This window comes from Oryctolagus cuniculus, chromosome 4 (genome assembly GCF_051225735.1).
Source record: "Oryctolagus cuniculus isolate XC-2025 breed Fujian yellow rabbit chromosome 4, ASM5122573v1, whole genome shotgun sequence".
Lineage (NCBI taxonomy): Eukaryota > Metazoa > Chordata > Mammalia > Lagomorpha > Leporidae > Oryctolagus > Oryctolagus cuniculus.
The window spans coordinates 152852424-152872051 of record NC_142870.1 but is presented as its reverse complement, the minus strand read 5'-3'; the positions used below and the strand labels follow the sequence as shown (position 1 = coordinate 152872051).

The following is a 19628-nucleotide window of genomic DNA, read 5'->3' as shown; positions in this document are numbered from 1 at the left end:
GTGTTATGTTTAGATCTTGTTTTTCCCTTTGACCCATATTTGATCTTTGCACAAAAGAACTGCCTTAATGTTGCTAACTGGAGAAGCTGGAAATGAAGATGAGTTCTGTTTTCAAACCCAGCAAGTTCTAGCACCTCGTTCTTCCTTTTGATTTTTCTTTTCTTTCATTCTACTATAAAAAGAAGAAGCCAGACAGCACTTACAACATTCTGTTTGGTTTTCTCCATAGCTACATCTCCCAGTTCCTTAGGTGTATTTTCTGTTTTTTTTTTATTTAAACAGAGGCTACTCTGTTGACAGACTTTGTCTGACTTCCTAATAGGAAAGTGTTTTCCTTCATTTTCCCCATATATTTTCCCTCACTTTCATGTCAGTCTTTGCTGGCAGGCTGCTTCAGGACTGTCTCTTTCTAACAGTCTCTTTCATGGCCTTGAGTCTTTCACTGGTGCTTTCCTGAAAACCCTTGTGGTTCCTGTTTACTCCAATAAACACTTTTATCTTGTAATTTAGTTTGTTAACAGTATCCCAGCATCTTGGTATCAAAACCTTCTCTTTTGCTACATCAACCAAAACACAGTGACTCAGGACAATAAGCCCTTACTGCTTCACAGCTGCTTTGGATCATGGATTTGGGAGCCGCTTAGACGGGAGGGTCTGGCGGAGGAGTGTGTCATGAGACTGCAGTGAGGCATGTGTTGCACCTGCGGACATTTGATGGCCTGAATAGGGCTGGAGGATCACGTTGGTTCCTCGTCGTGGGGCTGTGGACATGAGACTGACTCGGTGTCCTGCAGAAGGTGCTTGATGCAGAGCAGCTGGAGCTGCAGTAGAAGCTGTGTTGTTCGTATGCCTGGCAGATGCATTTTAAATGCATTGTCTGTGCTTTATTTGTTTAAGAGGCAAAGAGACATAGAGAGATCATTCCCATCCACTGATTCATTCTCTAAATACCTGAACCAGACATACGCAGGGGACCAAACTCAGGAGACAGGAACCCAATCCAGGTCTCCCAGATGGGGAACAGAGCGCCAGTACTTTAACTATCACTGTTACCTTCCAGGAACAGAGCTGGGTATTGAACCCAGGCACTCCAGTAGGTGACGTGGATGTCCTAACTAACATGTTAACCTGTGGCTAAACGCTGACTCTGAGACATATTTTTAAAACTACCACAGTCCGCATGCAGCTTCTCAGGTCTCCCTGGTGATCTTTTGCATTCTCTCCAGCTGGGAGGGGGTATGTGCACAGGTGCCTGTCAGGGGTGTGGGGTGAGGTGGATGTTGTGTCACTCATTGCTTCTTCCCAGTCTGTTGGTTAGCACTCAATCATATGTCCACAACTAACTGAAAAGGAAGCTGGGAAGTGAAGAAAGGAGAGAAAATAGATGTGACTGAATAGGAAGAAAGGTGAGACTAGCACAGGAAGAGAAGGAATGTGGTGTGTCTGCTTTCATCCTGTGTCACATTGTCCTACTTAATGGTTTGGCATGAGTTTTCAGTTTTCCTTGACTAAAATAATAAACCACAGTGAGGTATTATAGTTATTTTGGTGTTTAATAATATTCTGGGGAGTTTTTATCAGCTCATTTTAAATTTTGGATGAGTACTTGTTTTGATTTTCTGTTTTTGAAATATGGGCATAGCATCAGTTATTGTTCGTTCAAGTCCTCCAGTGCTGCTTTGTCCTACTGCATGATTATAAACCCTCACCAAGGGCTTTATTTTTTCCCTTGGGGCATCTTATTGAATACTTACGTCTTCAGTAATTCATCTGGGCCCAATGCTTTGTCTGTTTTAATACTTCTAATTACCTAATTATGTTCTATAATGCAGTGACAAAGCTCTTCGTCATTTCACTCTTTTCTTAACCCTTTTCTTGCTTTGGAAATATTATTTTTGTCTCTTTGTTGTCTGTGAAATTATAACAGCCCAGATAGTTCCCTGCCTTTTCTTTATCGTTTATATTACATTAGACCATTGCCCTGTTAAGAGACTTTCCAGCTAACTCCCATCAGGCATCTGGGTTCCTGTCTAATGATGCTGTAATGCTGCTGTGTGGTTACCTTCCATTCCTCTCTTCTTGATTCTTTCCTGCATATTGCAGTCTTACAAGAAGACAACCAAAAGACAAATAGAATAGTTTCTCTTGGATAAATAATCTGCTCCATTGGAAGGAAAAAGGTGTGTGTGGGGACAATTCTGTAGAGTAAAAAAAAATCTTAAGACATAATAACAAATTATAGTCAATAAATATTTCTTGGATCTTGAACAGAGTACTCAAAATTTTTGGGAAATCTGAGAAATATGAAAGTCGAGCAGATATTTGATTAAGTTAATGGATTTTTTTTTGGCTTGGCTTTGTTGTGATAACTTATGTTTTTGAAGAGTGTTTGTATTTTAGAGGTACAATTGCAACATGTAGATAAAATGATGTTTGTGGTTAGCTTCAGAGTAACGCAGCATTTGGGAAGGAGTATATATAGCATGAATTGGATAATGAGGAAGCTAGTTGATGGATAGAATGGGGTTCTGTCAATTCTGTCTCTACTACTGTTTAAGTTTTAAAACATCTTTCATTATGAAAAATTCATAGAAAAGTATATTGCCTACCAATTTTGATTTTTTTTTCAAAATAGAAAACTCACATCAAATATTATGGTACCTGTTGTTAGTTTTGTTTGTTTTGCAGATTTTAAAATATTTTATAATTATATTTCAATATAATTTTTAATCATGTGTTTCTTTTCTATTTTTTATTGTAGTTATAAATTATAATCATGAATATTTATAGGGTATAAAGTGATGTGGTTCGTGACTGCTATATAGATTGTTTAAATCAATTAATTGGCCTGTTCATCATCTCAAATATTTGACATTTCTTGTGGTGAGAACATCTGAGAATTATTCTCTTAGTGAAGTTGAAATGAATAGTACTGAATGATTACCTCTGTCACCACACTGTGTATTAGATCTCAAAAATTAAAACAGCCTATCTGGGGCTTTGTACCCACGGATTGTCCTCTCCTTGCTTTCCCCTATTCCCCAACCACTGGTAACCACCATTCTACCATCTACTTCTATTATTTTAGCTTCCACATATTAGTGAGAACTTGATCATTTGTCTTTTTCTGTAAAGTTTTTTTTTTTTTTTTGGTATAATCTTTTCCAGTTCATCCAGGTTGCCCTAACTGATAGAATTTCTTTCCTTTTTTAAAGGCTAACTAGTATTTCGTTATGTATATATATTTTCTCTTTATCTGTTGATGAACACTTCGGCTGATTTCATATCTTGGCTATTACGAACAATGTTGAAATGAATATGGGCAGGCAGACATTTCTTCCACATACTGATTTAAAATCTTTCCAGTAAGACAATTTGAAGCACTATTGTTAAATCATATAGTGGATCTAGTTTTAGTATTCCATCTCGGCTTTATGATGGCTATACTAATTTGTGTTTCCACCAAAGGTGTGTGGTGGCTCTCTTTTTCTCCACATCCTTGCCGACACTTGACTATCTTTTGTCTTTCCAAGAATAGCCACTCTAACAGGTGTGAGGTTTTAATATGCATATCCCTAAAGATTAGTGATGTTGAACTTTTTAATATTAGCCTTCAGTTCATCTTATTTTGAAAAATGTCTATTCAAATTCTTCTTTTGAGAAATGTCTGTTCAGACCCATTTCTTAATTGAGTTACTTGTTTTCTTCCTGTAGAGTTGTTGGAGTACTTATATATTTTCTGTATTAAACACTTATCACATATGTGGGTTGTAAATATTTCCTCCCAATCTGTAGGTTATCTCTTTGCTCTGTTAATTGCTTTCTTTACTATACAGAAGATTTTAGTTTTCATGTGATCTCATTGTGTTTGTTTTTATTGTCTGCATTTTGTCAAATCTAAAAAAATCATTGCCTAGATCAACACTGTATAGCTTTTCCTCTATATTTGCTTTAGTAGTTTTACCATTTCACTTATGTTTAAGTCTTTAATCCATTTTGAGTTGATTTTTTTTTTAGCGCAAGATAATGTCCCAGTTCCTTATTTTATACTTGAGTACACAGTTTTCCCAACACCACATATTGGAGAGACTGTCCATTCACATTGTATATTCTTGTCATGTTTGTCAGAGTTCAATTGGTGTAGTTGCATGGGTTCTTTTCTTGACCTTCTGTTTTATTACATTGACCAATATATCTAATTTTATGCCAGTACTATGCTATTTTAATTACTTTTGCTTGTAGTATAGTTTGAAATCAGGTAATGTGATGCTCTACCTTTGTTCTTTTTGCCCATGATTCATTTGGCTATACTGTTTGTTTTTGTGGTTCCATATTAATTTTAGGATTTTTCTATATATGAAAAATGATGAAGGTGGGAGTGTGTGTGAGAGGGAGGGAGGGTGAAAAGTATCACTATGCTTCTAAATCTTTATGCAGGCAACACATGAAATTTGTTCACCTTATTTAAATAAAAAATTATTAAAAAAAGAAAGATATTGGAAATTTGATGGAGATTGTGTTAATAGATTAGTTCAAGTAATTTTACTTCAGTAATATTCTTATAATCCATGAACACGGGATATCTTTCCATCTATCTGTCCTCTTCAGTTTCTTTTTTTAATGTTTATAGTTTTTAGAGTATAAATCTTTCACTTCCTTGGTTAAATTTATCCCAAATTCTTTACTTACTTATTTATTTTCTTACAGAAATTGCTAAGTGCAGTTGGTCTCATTTTTTTTTTTTTAAGAAAATTCATTGTGCCCAGCACCACAGCTCACTTGCCTAATCCTCCGCCTGTGGTGCCGGCACCCCAGGTTCTGGTCCCGGTTGGGGCACCGGATTCTGTCCCAGTCGCTCCTCTTCCAGTCCAGCTCTCTGCTGTGGCCCGGGAAGGCAGTGGAGGATGGCCCAGGTGCTTGGGCCCTGCACCCGCATGGGAGACCAGGAGGAAGCACCTGGCTCCTGGCTTCAGATCTGCACAGCGCACCGGCCATAGTGGCCATTTGGAGAGTGAACCAACGGAAAGGAAGATCTTTCTCTCTGTCTATCTCTCTCACTGTCTAACTCTGCCTGTCAAAAAAAAAAAAAAAAGAAAGAAAGAAAGAAAAGAAAATTCATTGTTAGGTGTAGAGAAATGTTACTGGCTTTGGGGTTTTAACTTTATATTATTTAGTACTATGTAAAATTTGTTTAAATCAAGTTCCTTCACACATTTGAGAGAAGAACTTAGTTATTTTAAGTATTGATCAGTTGTCTTTGGGGGCTACATGGCATAGCGGGTTAGTCCGCTGCCTGCAATGCAAGAATCTCCTATGGGTACTACTTCCAATCCTGGCTGCTCCACTTCCAATCCAGCTCCCTGCTAATGCACCTGAAAATGCAGCAGAAGATGACCCAAGTACTTGGGAACCTGTATCCCATGGGAGACCTGGATGAAGCTCCTGGCTTCAGCCTGGCTCAGCCCTGGGTGTTGCAGTCATTTGGGGAGTGAACCAGCCGAGCGAAGATTTCTTTCTCTGTGTCTCTCTCTCTCTGTAACTCTGTCTTTCAAATAAATAATACTTAAAAAAAAAGTGTTAAAGCTGATTATCATTTTTTTCTATCAAGTAATTGAAATCTTAGATTGTTTAGTCTAAAGTTCATTTTGGAATACTTATTTTTCTTTGTATTCTGTATTTTCAGAGTTTTCTCTCATGTTTCACAGTACCATTATCATTTTTTCACCACATGCAGAAACAGCTTCTCTTGTACTTTTGTGGATTTTTTTTTAAGATTTATTTATTTATTTGAAAGGCAGAGTTACAGAGAGGTAAGGAGAGAGGGAGGGAGAGAGAGAGACAGAGACAGAGACAGAGACAGAGACAGAGGCAGAGAGGTCTTCGATCTGCTGATTCACTTCCCATATGGCCACAGTGGCCTGAACTGAACCGATCCAAAGCCAGGAGCCTTGAGCTTCTTCCTGGTCTCCCATGTGGGTGCAGGGACCCAAGTACTTGGGCCATCTTCCACTGCTTTCCCAGGCCATAGCAGAGAGCTGGATCAGAAGTGGAGCAGTAGGGACCCAAATCAGTGCCCATCTGGGATGCCAGCACTTCGGGCAGCAGCTTTATCCGCTACAGCACAGTGCCAGCTCCATACTTTTGTTTTCTGATAATAAAAATCTGTCTTCAGTCCCTAGTTTGATTATTCCCCCTTTATCTTCATATCAAATATTTTAGCTTGAGTGAATCATGAAGTAGTAGTTTGAATTCTGATTATTTTCTACTATTCCATCTTTTCTGAAGTTTTACAGTTTCTCTTTTGTGCCTGAAACTGTATGTTTTATCATATCCTAACAATTACTGAATCCAACTTGGGTCAGTCTTCAGTGTTTTTTGTTGTTGTTTCACAAGTAGATTTGCCTTCTCATTGATACTTGTGTTAGACTGATACTGAGATTACTTTTCCTATTCTGAGTTAGCAACCGCTGCCATCTGCCATGAGGTAAAGAACAGCCTCAAAGTCCTAATGGAAGATAGGGTAGCTATCCCGAAACTTCCAACAAATAAAAAGCTGCTGATTACTATTCCAGAAATTCTGGTTTTCTCTCTTATTTCTGATTCTTAGACAAGTAATTTCTTCTGCTTGAATCCTGATAATACAATAATCAAATATGTATTTGGAAATATTTTATTGTCCAGGCATAGTGCTTCACTCTTCAGTGCTGACTCCGGTGTGATTCTCAATTCATGTTTTTTTTTCCTACCTGCATTTTTCTGAGTCATTTGTAACTGATTAGGGAAGTGGCTGGTCTGCTGGTCTGCTAACTACCCAGGTCTTTGGCTCAGGTATTAATTTCTCTATGCTTTGTTTCATTGCTTGTTAATGTCTGAATGGGACTGGAAATCTCCATAGCTCCTTCACACCAAAACTTCTCTGAATGTCAGTTCTTCTTACAACTTCTGAAATACCACCAACTGTTAGCTTTTTCTGCTGGAACTTTTGTATATCTTTCTGCCTACTTACTTGATGCTATGGATTGTTTATCAGTATTTAGAGAACAAGTCATATTTTTTTAAATTATAACTCAGCATTGAAGAGTAGAATTATAGAAATTGTGCTGTTGTGTGGCTTTGCGACGTCTGCTTAGTACACATTTTCAGTTGATGGGGTAAAAATGAGTGATTTATCTATCTGCAATTTAATTCTTGTAGATCTCTAGTTTTTGATCTTTTAGGTGGTTACTCTGTATTTAAATGAAACCATGACTTGGTATGTAACACAATTTATATGTTTAATCAATGCAAGTCGAAACCATTATACTTGGTGAAATAAGCCAGTCCCCAAAACACAAATACCATATGTTTTCCCTGATCTGTGGTAACTAATAGAGTACAAAAAAAATGTAATGTGTATGAGCAAAATTGGCATTTTGAGATTCTGTGATTATTTGCAGCTCTTCTCTCTACTGTTAAAGAATAGTGTTTTTTTTTTCTTACTATTTATTGAATTCTTTACTTAGTGTAGGGTTAATCTTATGAGTATAAAATAAGCTGAAAGTAGATCATTATAAAAATTAAAAGAAATAATAAGAAAAGAAGGAGGAGGGAGGGTGGGGGGCAAATGTGGGAGGGAGGGTGGGGTGGGAAGTGTTACTATACTCCTAAATCTGGTATATGAAATCCATGACATTTGCCCGCTTTAAAAAAATTAAGCATTTAAAAGTTCAAAAAGATATAGCAGCAATCTTGTATGAAACTACCAATTGGGCCAGCGTCGCGGCTTACTTGGCTGCTCCTCCGCCTGCCGCACTGGCACCCGGATTCTAGTCCCGGTTGGGGCGCCGGTTCTGTCCCTGCTGCTCCTCTTCCAGTCCAGCTCTCTGCTGTGGCCCGGGAGTGCTTGGGCCCTGCACCCACATGGGAGACCAAGAGAAGCACCTGGCTCCTGCCTTCGGACTGGTGCTGCGCGCCTGCTGTAGTGACCGTTTGGGGGGTGAACCAACACAAAAGCACAAAAGGAAGACCTTCCTCTCTCTCTCTCTCTCTCTCTCTCACTGTCTAATTCTGCCTGTCAAAAAAAAAAAAAAAAAAAAAGAAAAGAAAAGAAAAGGACTAATAGTAAGTCCTAAGTATTGTCCTTAAGTTGTCTAGGTGAGGCAGTCACTCAATGTGGTTTGGCCATCACTTGAAATGTTTGAACTTAAATGTAAAAAAAAAAAATCCAAGACAAATAATAAATAATTATGTTTCCAAAGCAAAAAGATTTTACATTTTTAGTATTTAGATATTAACCTAATATTATATAGTATATAGATATTTGTTACACAGTTAATGTAAAAGTTTTTTAATACTCTTTTTCATAATACATTCAGATTGTAACAGCCAGCAATAGAATTTGGTTGTGCCAGTGTGCATAAAAATATTTCCAGGGACTGGTATTGTGGGTAAAACCACTCACTACCTGCGACACCAGCATGCATTATGGGCACTGGTTCAAGTCCCAGCTGCTCCAGTTCCAATCCAGTTCTCTTCTAATATCCTAGGAAAAGCAACAGAAGATGTCTCAAGTGCTTGGGCCCCTGCCACCTATGTGGGAGTCCCTGAAGAAGCTCCTGGCTCCAGACCTCAGCCTGGCCAGCCCCAGCCTTGTAGCCATTTGGGGATTGAACCAGCTGAAGAAAGATCTCTCCGTGCTGTGTCTCTCCCTCTTTCTCTGTAACTCTGACTTTCAAATAAATATATAGAGGAGAGAAGAAGAGGGGAGGGGAGGGGAGGGAGGGAGGGAGGGTGGAAGAAAAAGAAAAAATTTCCAAAGACATGTTAAGGAAGGGACACACAAAATCTATTGGCAACTTGTAACTTCATAGGAAGCTAACAGAAGATCAAAAATAGGCGACAACGTGGGAGTTATAACGTGAGATAAAGCAGCCACTGCTGCTCCTGGAGAGACTCACTCAGGAGAGCTTGTCTGTCTCAGTAACGTCGGTACTTCCGAGCTCTCGGCAGTCTTCCTTTCCAGACCCACATTTTCTTGTTCTACTTACTCCTAAAGCAACTCATTCATATTTTTATCACCTGAAGTAGCCTTTCCCAGAGACCCACACAGACCTGTCTCTGAGCTTCTGCTGTTTCTCGGGCGCTGTTCTCGATGCTTCACGTCTCATCTTCATCACAAGATCAGTAGCGCTATTCCAACTTCATAGATGAGCCAGTTGAGCATCATTTGCTGAAGGTGACATAGCTAGAAATTGTACTTCATGAATTTGAACACAAGCTTTTCTATTCAGGCTTGTCATTTCACTTCGTTATAATGCACTCATGTCCTTCCTGTAAACTCTACTCTTTCAGGCTTATTCCCACTCAGATACTCTTCCCTTTATTATTCTTTTGTTCGAAAATGTGGTGTCCCTGTGTTGTTCCTCCAGCAGCAAATTCAGTCCTCTAAGGCTCTTTCTAGACTTGCCCCACCTTTTCCTTTGTCTGGTTGTCCTGTTCCCACCTGGCAATATTTCATAGAATTCCTTTTTCTTGATGATTACTTAATTACCATTCTGTGTTGTATGCTGAGAATCTTCATTTCCATTTATTACTTCATCTTTCCTTCTCATCTGGTTACCTTCCCCACTGATGTTCCTTTGTAATTTCTCTCCTCAAAATTCATGTTCAGACCTTCTGGGATTGAACCCAGTTAACTGTTTAATCCTAAATGACATTCCCTCAACCTGTACATATTCACTGTGTATTTCATTGCTATGATTTTGATCTTGGGTTCTTGCAGTTGTGTGTTTAACTATTTAAACTTTGTTTTAAGGTAGCTTCTCTACGTATTTTCTGTTTCACATTATCTCAGAGCACCTGATAGAATTTTTGATTGGGAGGGCATTTAAACAATGCTTAGTAATTTTGTTCCACTTGAAGTCTACATTTTGATACAATGAAGTTGACAGTATGATCATATATAATAATTGAGTTCTGATAAAAGGGACAGTGATTTCTTAAAGAAGTTGATACTTCTGCAAAATCACATTCTAATAATCAAAACCTAATAGGCTAAAACAAACCAACTCTTCACTCCCAAATAGATGAACTAAAATTTCCTTTAAAATGGTTGTATTCATACATGTGGAGCCTTTGAAAGTATGTGAAAAAATTTGAAATGTTTCCATGTTGAATGATGTCATTTACCTCTGTAATATGATTTTCCTCTTTTCCTCCACTTTCTCAGCCCCACCAAGGATGCAAGTTGCATGGCTAATACAGACTTGTTTTAAACCCTGCAGCCACTTTGACACTGCTTGGAGATAAAAGTTGAGAGTGATTCTCAAAACCGTGCTTGTCGGTTTCAATCCTGTTTTGTTTTTTTAGGTTTCCTGAAATGCAGTTTTTCCAACAAGAAAATGTGAGAAAGATTCTTACAGATGTTCTTTTCTGTTATGCCAGAGAAAACGAGCAGTTGCTTTATAAACAGGTAATGAAAATATCTTACAGGTGGCATCCATTGACTCAAAATTGTCTCTACAGCTTGACAAATGATAGAGCAATAATGCAGCCGTTATTGTATCCAAAGTTGTATCATAATGCTAACGCATTGCAAATGCTACTTGTCAGGTGCATGGTGAGAAAAGTAAGCTCACTGAAGCACATGTGGTTTCTTCTTCATTATAAGACATTCCACCAAATTGTCTTCTATAAGGTGTTCAAGATTTCAAGTTTTGGGAGTTTGCTTATAAACAGTATCTTTAAAGTCAATATAATAATAAAACTTCAGAGTTGCATGTATAAATATTGTTCCAAAATACTGCATTTACAAATATGTGGTATGTCATTTAAAAAAATAATCCAATGTCCCATTACTTTCTAAAGCTTACCAGTCAGTAATAGAACTTCAAAAAATTTCTTTAAATTTTTTGACATTTTTAGGTGGTTTCTTTGTGATCCTGTAATTTGACTAAAGTGAAAGTTATTTAATTTTATTTTCATTAAAGGGTAAAATTTTTGATATATACAGATATACCTAGATTTTCTACTTAAAGCTATGTTTCAATAAAAATACATAAACATACATTTTTATGTGTTCCTCCAAATATATATTCTGGGAATTCCAACTAAATTCATAAATTTTCAAGTAATTGAAAATTATATATCTAACTGATTACAGAAGTTCAATTTAATGTAACAGAAAATACCTGTAATAAAACCAATATATTTCATTTGAAGTACACTTGACAGATTTAAAGATACTAAACTAATATTACCATTATACTAAATAATACATTTGTTATTATTGAATATATAAAGTAGCCAAAGGAAATAATTTTATCTTATTCTTAATATTAGTAATATGTCTTTAATTACATGCTGACAAGAGTTTCTTAGGATTGAAAAAGAAAAAAAAATCCTATTCAAAATGACAACCAAAAACTCTATAAATATCATTTAAATAAAGAAGGAAATATCTTCTTTTTTTAAAGATTTATTTATTTAATTGAATGGTAGAGTTACAGAGAGTCAGAGGCTAAAAGAGAGAGATTTCATCTGCTGATTCACTCCCCAAATGGCTGCAACAGCCAAAGTGGGCTGGCAGTAGCCAAGCGCTTCTTCCCAGTCTCCCATGTAGGTGCAAGGGCCCAAGGACTTGGGCTGTCTTCTGCTGCCTTCCCGGGCCATTACCAGGGAGCTGGATCAGAAGTGAAGCATCCAGGACTTGCACTGATGCCCATATGGGTTGCCAGCTCTACAAGCAGCTGCCTTACCTAGTACACTACAGCCCTTATGCATGTTTTTTGAGAGAGATGAAGTGGAAATTGAGTAAATGAAAAATTATAGCATGCTTTAGGTTGAAAACTTTAACTAAAAATATTGCTGCTTTTCAAACTATTATCATCTCAGTGATAATTTAATTAATATAAGTGTGTCTTTTTTTTAAACTGGACACAGTTATTTTAAGTGCCTAAAAGCTTGATAGTTATTTGATGGTGATAATATAGCTTCATGATTAAAACACTGGATCTGTATTCAGATAGCCGTGTTTGAATCTCAACTCCACCATTTACTAGTTATGTATTAAGAAATTTACTTAGCTTTTTAAATCCTTAATTTCATTCTCTGTAAATGAGGACAATATTAGTATTTATAGGGTTCAGAATATTTAATACTTGGGCCAACGCTGTGACATAGCAGTTTAAAACCACAGCCTGCATCACCGACATCCCATATGAACGCCAGTTCAAGTCCTGGCTGCTCCACTTCCAATCCAGCTCCCTGTTAATGTGCCTGGAAAGCAGTGGAAGATGGCTCAAGTGCTTGGGCCCCTGCACCCATGAGGGAGACCCTGAAAAAGCTCCTGGTTCCTGGCTTCAGCCTGGGTCCAGCCCTGGCCATTGCAGCCTTTTGGGGAGTGAACCAATGGATGGAAGACCTCTCTTTCTGTCTCTCCTTCTCTCTCTGTAACTGTAAATAAAGATTTATTTATTTTATTTAACATTTAATTATTTAACATGTTAAATAAATAAATCTTTAAATAAAGACTTATTTAAAGATTTATTTATTTAAAAGGCAGCGTTACAGAGAGGCAAAGAGAGAGAGGGAGAGGCAAAGAGAGAGAGAGAGGCAGAGAGAGAGAGAGAGAGGTCTTCCATCTGCTAGTTCACTCCCCAGATGGCTGCAAGGGCTGGAGCTGGGCCAATCTGAGCTGGGAGCCAGGAGCTTTTTCTGGGTCTCCCACGCGGGTGCAGGGGCCCAAATACTTGGGCCACCTTCCACTGTTTCCTCAGGCACATTAACAGGGAGCTGGATTGGAAGTGGAGCAGATGGTACTCAAACCAGAACCCATATGGGATGCCGGCACTCCAGGCGACAGCTTAACCCAATATACCACAGTGCAGGGTGATAAATAAATCTTAAGAAAAAATACATAATGCTCATCAAAAGTTCATGTTGGTATTGTAGTTATTGTTATCCTTCTCATTATTAAGTGTGTTGGTTTTACCACAGAATTTGGGTAAGGAAAGATTGCCAAATGGAGATATTAAAATATCTATAAATGTCCTTTGATCAAATTAATGTGATAGTTCATGTATGAAATCTTAATAATATAAAATGCCAAATAGAATGTTGACCTTTTATATTTGTTATTCTGTCTAGGAAAGAAGATTAAATTTTATCTTTATTGGTGAAAAAATTCCAAATGGAGTAAAGAAATAAACGAAAACTAAAAATATAATTACTAGTAGAGAAAGCGTAGAATAAATTTTATGTAATTTCACAATAGGAGAGGCCTTCATAAACAAGATGATATATCCACAAGTGATATATCAACTCAAAAGACCACAGTAAATAAGTAAACAAACCAAAAAGAGACTGGGAAAAAAATGTCTCCATCAGTGTAGAATTCTTTTTGAAGCAAATAACAAAAGTCAGCATTCAAAATGGCTTCAAGTTGAAGGGTTTCGTGAATACCTGTAGCACAAAGTCTAGGGATAACTGGTAACATTAGTTAATATACTCTCTCAACATCTTGATTGAGGATCCAGGGTTTCATGTTTTGCTGCTGTCTTCTTACTGAGTTGTCACTTATTGTGAATCTCTCTCCTGATTGTTCTCTGTACTTTTTAAAATATTTGAAAATACCTCACAGTAAAAGAGTTGGCAATAGTGTAGCAAGTCATGATAAAATTTTTCCAAGATACACATCTGTTTTCTTTTTTTTTTTTTTTTAGAGAATGAAAAAATAGATTAAGAAAGCCTTATAGCAGTGGAGACAAGTTCAGGAGACAAGAAACAAAAACATAGCACTGCACACTCCACCACTGAAATGCACCTAGCCCTCTGCATTTGTGTGGAAACGACATGGAAATATGGAACAGCAGATTATTAATACTTTAGACAGAGTCCTTCAGTTATTGAATAAGAACACTTTATTAGCTTACTCTTGAGTGGCACTTAAGTACTCCATATACATGTTTAAAATTCTATAGATTCTTTGCAGAGAAATAATAAGGATTGAATATTTAGCCAGATTAAATTTTAAGAAAAAACCTTGAGTTTCATCACAAGCTGTTAAAGCTATTATTTTGTACTAGGTGACACCCCGTTTAACATCGACCATATTGTTAATAGTTATGGGATTTTATTGAATTAATGAGACTGTTATCATGTAGTAGAATGTCTTGCTGAGTTAATTGAAACTGCAGAGATTATATAAATGGTATTAATGAACTTTGACTGCCTGATGCCTCAGCTTTAATAAAGACTGCTTGGTGGGCTAAATGAACACAGGCAGATAAAAGAACAGGTTCAATTTTGTGAGCCTACAGGCTGTTGATGAAGAAAACTTTGTTACCTTTATTTTCTACTGGCATGAGTTTAGAGTGCAGTGACTACTAACTGTCTGACAGGGATAAAGGTTTAAAGGTAAAATGCTGACAATATAAATGAAAGCAAAATCCACATTTTGAAGACCAAGAATATACTGACAATATAGTATTTCTTTAGTGTTTTGTCCATTTTATAGCATGTTGAATTCATGACTGCTTTTTCTGGGTATTTCTCTTTTCTTTTTGTCTACATGTTTGCCTCTTATAATTATTAATAAGGTATTACCAGTCTAAAATTGAGGGCAAAACCAACGGTCTCTATCATGTGGTTGAAAATAAAGTTGTAATTTCGGCAGAAGTCAAAACTGAACTCTGAAGGATTATCTTAACAGTATTCAGAAAACTCATAATTATCACCCTGCAAAAAGAACACCTGACATATGATTTAGTGCTATTCTTCTTGTTTTCGTATGCCAGCCTAACTTTTTCCGTGTGTTTATACTTTAAGTGGTAGGTATTTCATTGACTCAGTTGACATGAATATCATCTTTGCTGAGTCTGTAGTAGAATCTGGGTTTATGTAGACAGCAATCACTTGGCATCCCTGGGGACTGGTTCTAGGACCATTTATGAATGCGAAAGTCCTTTAATTGGCATAGTATTTGCACACCCATATACATCCTCATGTACTTTAAATCAACTCCTAATACAGTGTAAATTTCATGTAAATAGCTGTTATACTGTAGTCTTTAGGGAATAATGATAAGGGGAAAAAGTCTACATGTTTAATATAGATGAGGGTTTTTTTATGAATATTTTAAATCCTTAGTTTGTTGAATCCACAGATACAGACAGAACCCATGGATGAAGAGGGTCATCCGTACATGTATTTTATAGATACACATCCATGTGCACACACCCACCACTTAATCATAATTCATAATTTTATAGTCATTTGTTTTTAAAGAGATTGGCATTTTTTTTAAAAAATATTTATTTTCTTATAAAGTTAGTTACAGAGAGGCAGGGAGAGACAGAAAGAGAGATCTTCCATCTGCTGGTTCACTCCTCAAATGGCCTCAACAGCTGGAGCTGAGCTGATCCGAAGCCAGGAGTCAGGAGCTTCTTCCGGGTTTCCCACACGGGTACAGAGGCCCAAATACTTGGACCATCTTCCACTGCTTTCCCAGGCACATTAGCAAGGAGCTAGATCAGAAGTGGAGCATCCAGGACTCGAACTCATGCCCATATGGGATGCTGGCACTACAGGCAGCAGCTTTACCCACTACTCCACAGTGCTGGTCCCTAGTCATTTGTTTTAAATTTTATTTATTTATTTATTTGAAAAGACAGAGAAGAGAGACAAAGACCTCCCATCCAGTGGCCCGCTCCCAAAATGTTTGCAGCACCATGACTGAGCCAGGCCAAAACCAGGAGCTTGGAACTCCATCTTGGTTTCCCATGTGGATGCCAGAAACCCAAACACATGAGCCATCACTTACTGCCTCACACAGTGCACATTAGCTGGAAGCTAGAATCAGCAGCAAAGTCAGGACTGGAACCCAGGCACCTGCTGTGCCAACTGCCTACTTGTTGTATAATCATTTTGCAGCTTATTTTATTATGTGTCTCCTTCTCTAGACTGTAAGTTCCATTAAGATTAGGATCTCACCCACTTCATTCACTTTTGTGTCCATAGTACCTACAGTAATTTAATAATTTTTGCAATAAGTGAAAGATGAATGATACTTCAACAGATGGAGACTGTATAAACAGAATAACATCACAGAAGCTAGAGAGAATAGCATATTTAAAGAAGGTGGGGGGCCGGCACTGTGGCTCACTTGAATAATCCTCCGCCTGCAGCGCCGGCATTCCATATGGGCACCTGGTTCTAGTCCTAGCTGCTCCTCTTCCAGTCCAGCTCTCTGCTGTGGCCCAAGAAGGCAGTGGAGGACGGCCCAAGTGCTTGGGCCCCTGAACCCGTATGGGAGACCAGGAGAAGCACCTGGCGTAGCTCTGGCCATAGCGGCCATTTGGGGAGTGAACCAATGGAAGGAAGACCTTTCTCTCTGTCTCTCTCTCGCACTGGCTGACTCTATCTGTCAAATAAAAAAAAAATTTTAAATAAAATTAAAAAAAAGAAGGTGGGAGGATACATTTAGCAAGAACTCTTCCTTGTTAAACCAGCCATAATTAGTTAGAAAATATGTTGAAGGGGAGAATACCCCATAAGAGACCACCACCAACTACAACAAAGGAAAAAAAAACTAATAATAGGCCTGTGAGCCAGTAGGTTTAATAATAGGGACTATACAATTCTACAGATTTTTAGATTAGGAAAATCTAGTGTTCTTAAAAGTGCTTGCTCTCCTCAAGTTAATTTTAATACAATTTCATTAAAAGCTCCAGTGTTTTCTATAGCATTGTATGTAACTAAATGATGTGGAAATATGTATCGGTGAAACATAGTTAAGTTATAATAGGCAAGGGATTGGCATTAGGCCCAGCAGCTAAGATGCTGCTTGGAATGCCCACAGTCCATTCTGATTGCCTTGGGTTTGCGTCACGTCTCTGCATCCAACTGCAGCTTTCTGCTAACGCACATTCTGGAAGGCAGCAGTGCTGACTGAAGTACTTACGTCCCGCTTGCTACCCACATGGGAGTCCTGGGTTGAGCACACAGCTCCTGGCTTTGGCCTGGCCAACCTGACTTCTGCAGGCATTTGAGAAATCAGCCAGCAGATTGAAGATCTTTATCTCTCTCTCTCTCTCTCTCTCTGTCACTCCCTCTCCATCTGTCTCTTTGCCTTTCTAGTACATCATAAATAATTTTTAAAGGAAAATTGTATAATAAGCCAGATAATTTTGAAAAATAGTGTAGAAAATATGGAGGACTAGAATCTTGTAAATTCAGTATTTATAATGAGGCAGGACTCATAAAGAACATACAAACCGGGGCTGCCGTTTTGATACAGCAGGCTAAGTGACCGCATGCAACTCCAGCATCCAGTTTGGTAGGGCCAGCTTGAGTCCTAGCTGCTCTGCTTCCAATCCAACTCCCTGCTACTACACCTGAGAAAATGGTGAAAGATGCCCAAGTGCTTTTGCTCTGCCACCCACATGGGAGACTTGGATGGAGTTCCTAGCTCCTGGCTTCAGTCTGGCCCAGCCCTGCCTCTTGGGGCCATTTGGGGAGTGAACCATGGGAGATCTCTCCCCAGTTCTGTCCTTCTCACACCTCCCTTCCTTCCCTCCATTCCTTCCTGTTTCCATCTCGATCCTTCTCTCCCTCCCCTCCTTCCTCCCTCCTTCTCTGAAGCTCTGCCTTTCAAATAAATAAATCTTGAAAAGAATATTCAAACCAATGGGATACCAGTAAAAGCCTAGGAAAAAATGTGAGCTAAATATCTAGTTTATAATAAAGATGGCTTTTCAAAACTCTTGGGAGGAGATGGATTTTTTAACTTACTGAAAACATTGAATTTCTTGAAGAAGGGATGATAATTCAATACAAGTTCGATTCTTTTGGAGAAAAATAGATGTTTATTCTTCATGGCAAAATTAAACTAAAATCAGGTAGGTGAAAATTAATGGAAAACAAAGGAAGCTACCTTCTTACCTAATGTCAGTGTGAGGGAAATCTTTCCAGGCATGAAATCAGTAAAAGAAATCATGAAGAATGACTTATGGTATTGACTCTTTTAAAGTTTATAAATTCGCCATGACATAGGGCATCATAATCAAAATTAAAATACAAATAGTAAACATAGGAATTGTTTATATCAAAATAATGGTAGTTGGTAGAGAACTGTTGGAAATTGGGGAAAAGTAAATACTTAAATACAAAAAAATAAGCAACTCATTAAATACAAATGGCCAATCAAATTTTTTAATTCAATCTCATAGCATTTAAATAAATTATAACAATTTCTGGGATTTGACAAGATTTTTTTTAATCAAACATAGATTAGGATATGTGAGGTAATGATTTTTCTATACTGCAGTGAGGGATTCTTTCTGGAAGGCATAAGAAACTTAGACAAATGTTTCTACCCCATCACCCAGAAATTCTGCTTCTTCAGGCTGTCCTGCTGAAGGCATCAGAAATAGGCAAAAAGATTACCACAATGGTATTTACTATAGTTTTTAATTTCTACCTCCCTTCCTCCATCACCACCCAGAAATTCTGTTTCTCAATGACTTTATCCTAAGTAAGCCATCAGAAATAGGCAAAAAGATTATCACATGGTATTTGTTACAGTTTTAAATTTCTACCTCTTTTTTTCTTTTGTGGTTGACTGATCTTCCTCCCTCCTTCCCTTTCCTGTTTTGCTTTCTCATAGTTTTCTACATTAACTAATTACTGCCTTATTGATTAAAATTATGGCATTTTCCTTTGAAATAACATGACTATACCAAGAGAATAAACCCCTCATACTGATTTTTAAAATTAATTTCATTTTGTCTGAGTTTCTATTATGTTCTTCTAAGACATATTGTTAAATTTCAATGTTTACTTAATTAAGAGATGGTTACCTAGAAAGATTGAAATTATATTTAGTAGTATATCCTAAATCAAGTAAATTGTCAGTGGGTCATAAATTTTTTGTAAAAATGTCACTAAATCCTTTTCACTTAAGGTTATTGGTGACTTAAAACTGAAGTCTTGTAGTTTGTCCCCATTTTACCTTTGAGATCACCTGGCTCCTAAAGTCTAACATAGTAGTGCTGGGCTGGGCCAGAAGATTGTGTGAGTGTGTCCTTCCAGGCCAGAAGCATCCCCTAATTCCACAGCAAAAAACTTCTCTCCACTCCCTACCTTGTTTCCTCCAAAGGTGGTAATAACTCTTGCCTTTATATAAAAGAGCATGTTTTGTTGCCAAGCAGAAGGAAGTTGGTAATTTGCTTTCTTTAAGAGGCAAGATAGAATATAACCTACTTTAACTTGCCAAAATATAGTTTGACTAGGGGTTCAATTAATAAGGCTAATAGTCCCTATATGTATTAATAGTCTCTATTATGGAATACTTTATATCTCTACAATAATGGATAAATTATGGATTGTTATAATTCTCTTTTAAAGACAGCTCAGTAATTAACATTATACCTTTTGATTTCTGTGGTTATCCATATAATCCATAGGTAAACCTCAATATAAAGGAAACAAGTCATATTGGTTAAACTTTTAAATACAGTGAAAATTAGTCTTATTGTTGAAATAAAATAGGAAAAAATGATATTTTCCTCATTAAACAGGTTAAAAAATCACCTTTAAAACTTTATTTTCTGTTATACCTGCTAAAGGTTGTTTCTTTTATTATTCAATGC

General features: G+C 37.4%; 1 protein-coding gene across 18 annotated transcripts in view; it reads left to right on the top strand.

The window, feature by feature from the left end:
• Positions 1-19628, top strand: part of TBC1D5 (TBC1 domain family member 5) — a 605221-nt gene that overhangs the window by 347040 nt on the left and 238553 nt on the right. For all 18 annotated transcript variants that reach the window (XM_089332288.1, XM_070072843.2, XM_017346738.4 and 15 more), the window contains one exon: positions 10348-10450. In XM_089332288.1, the coding sequence (XP_089188414.1) occupies positions 10348-10450 (103 nt within the window). The remainder of the gene's footprint in view (positions 1-10347; positions 10451-19628) is intronic.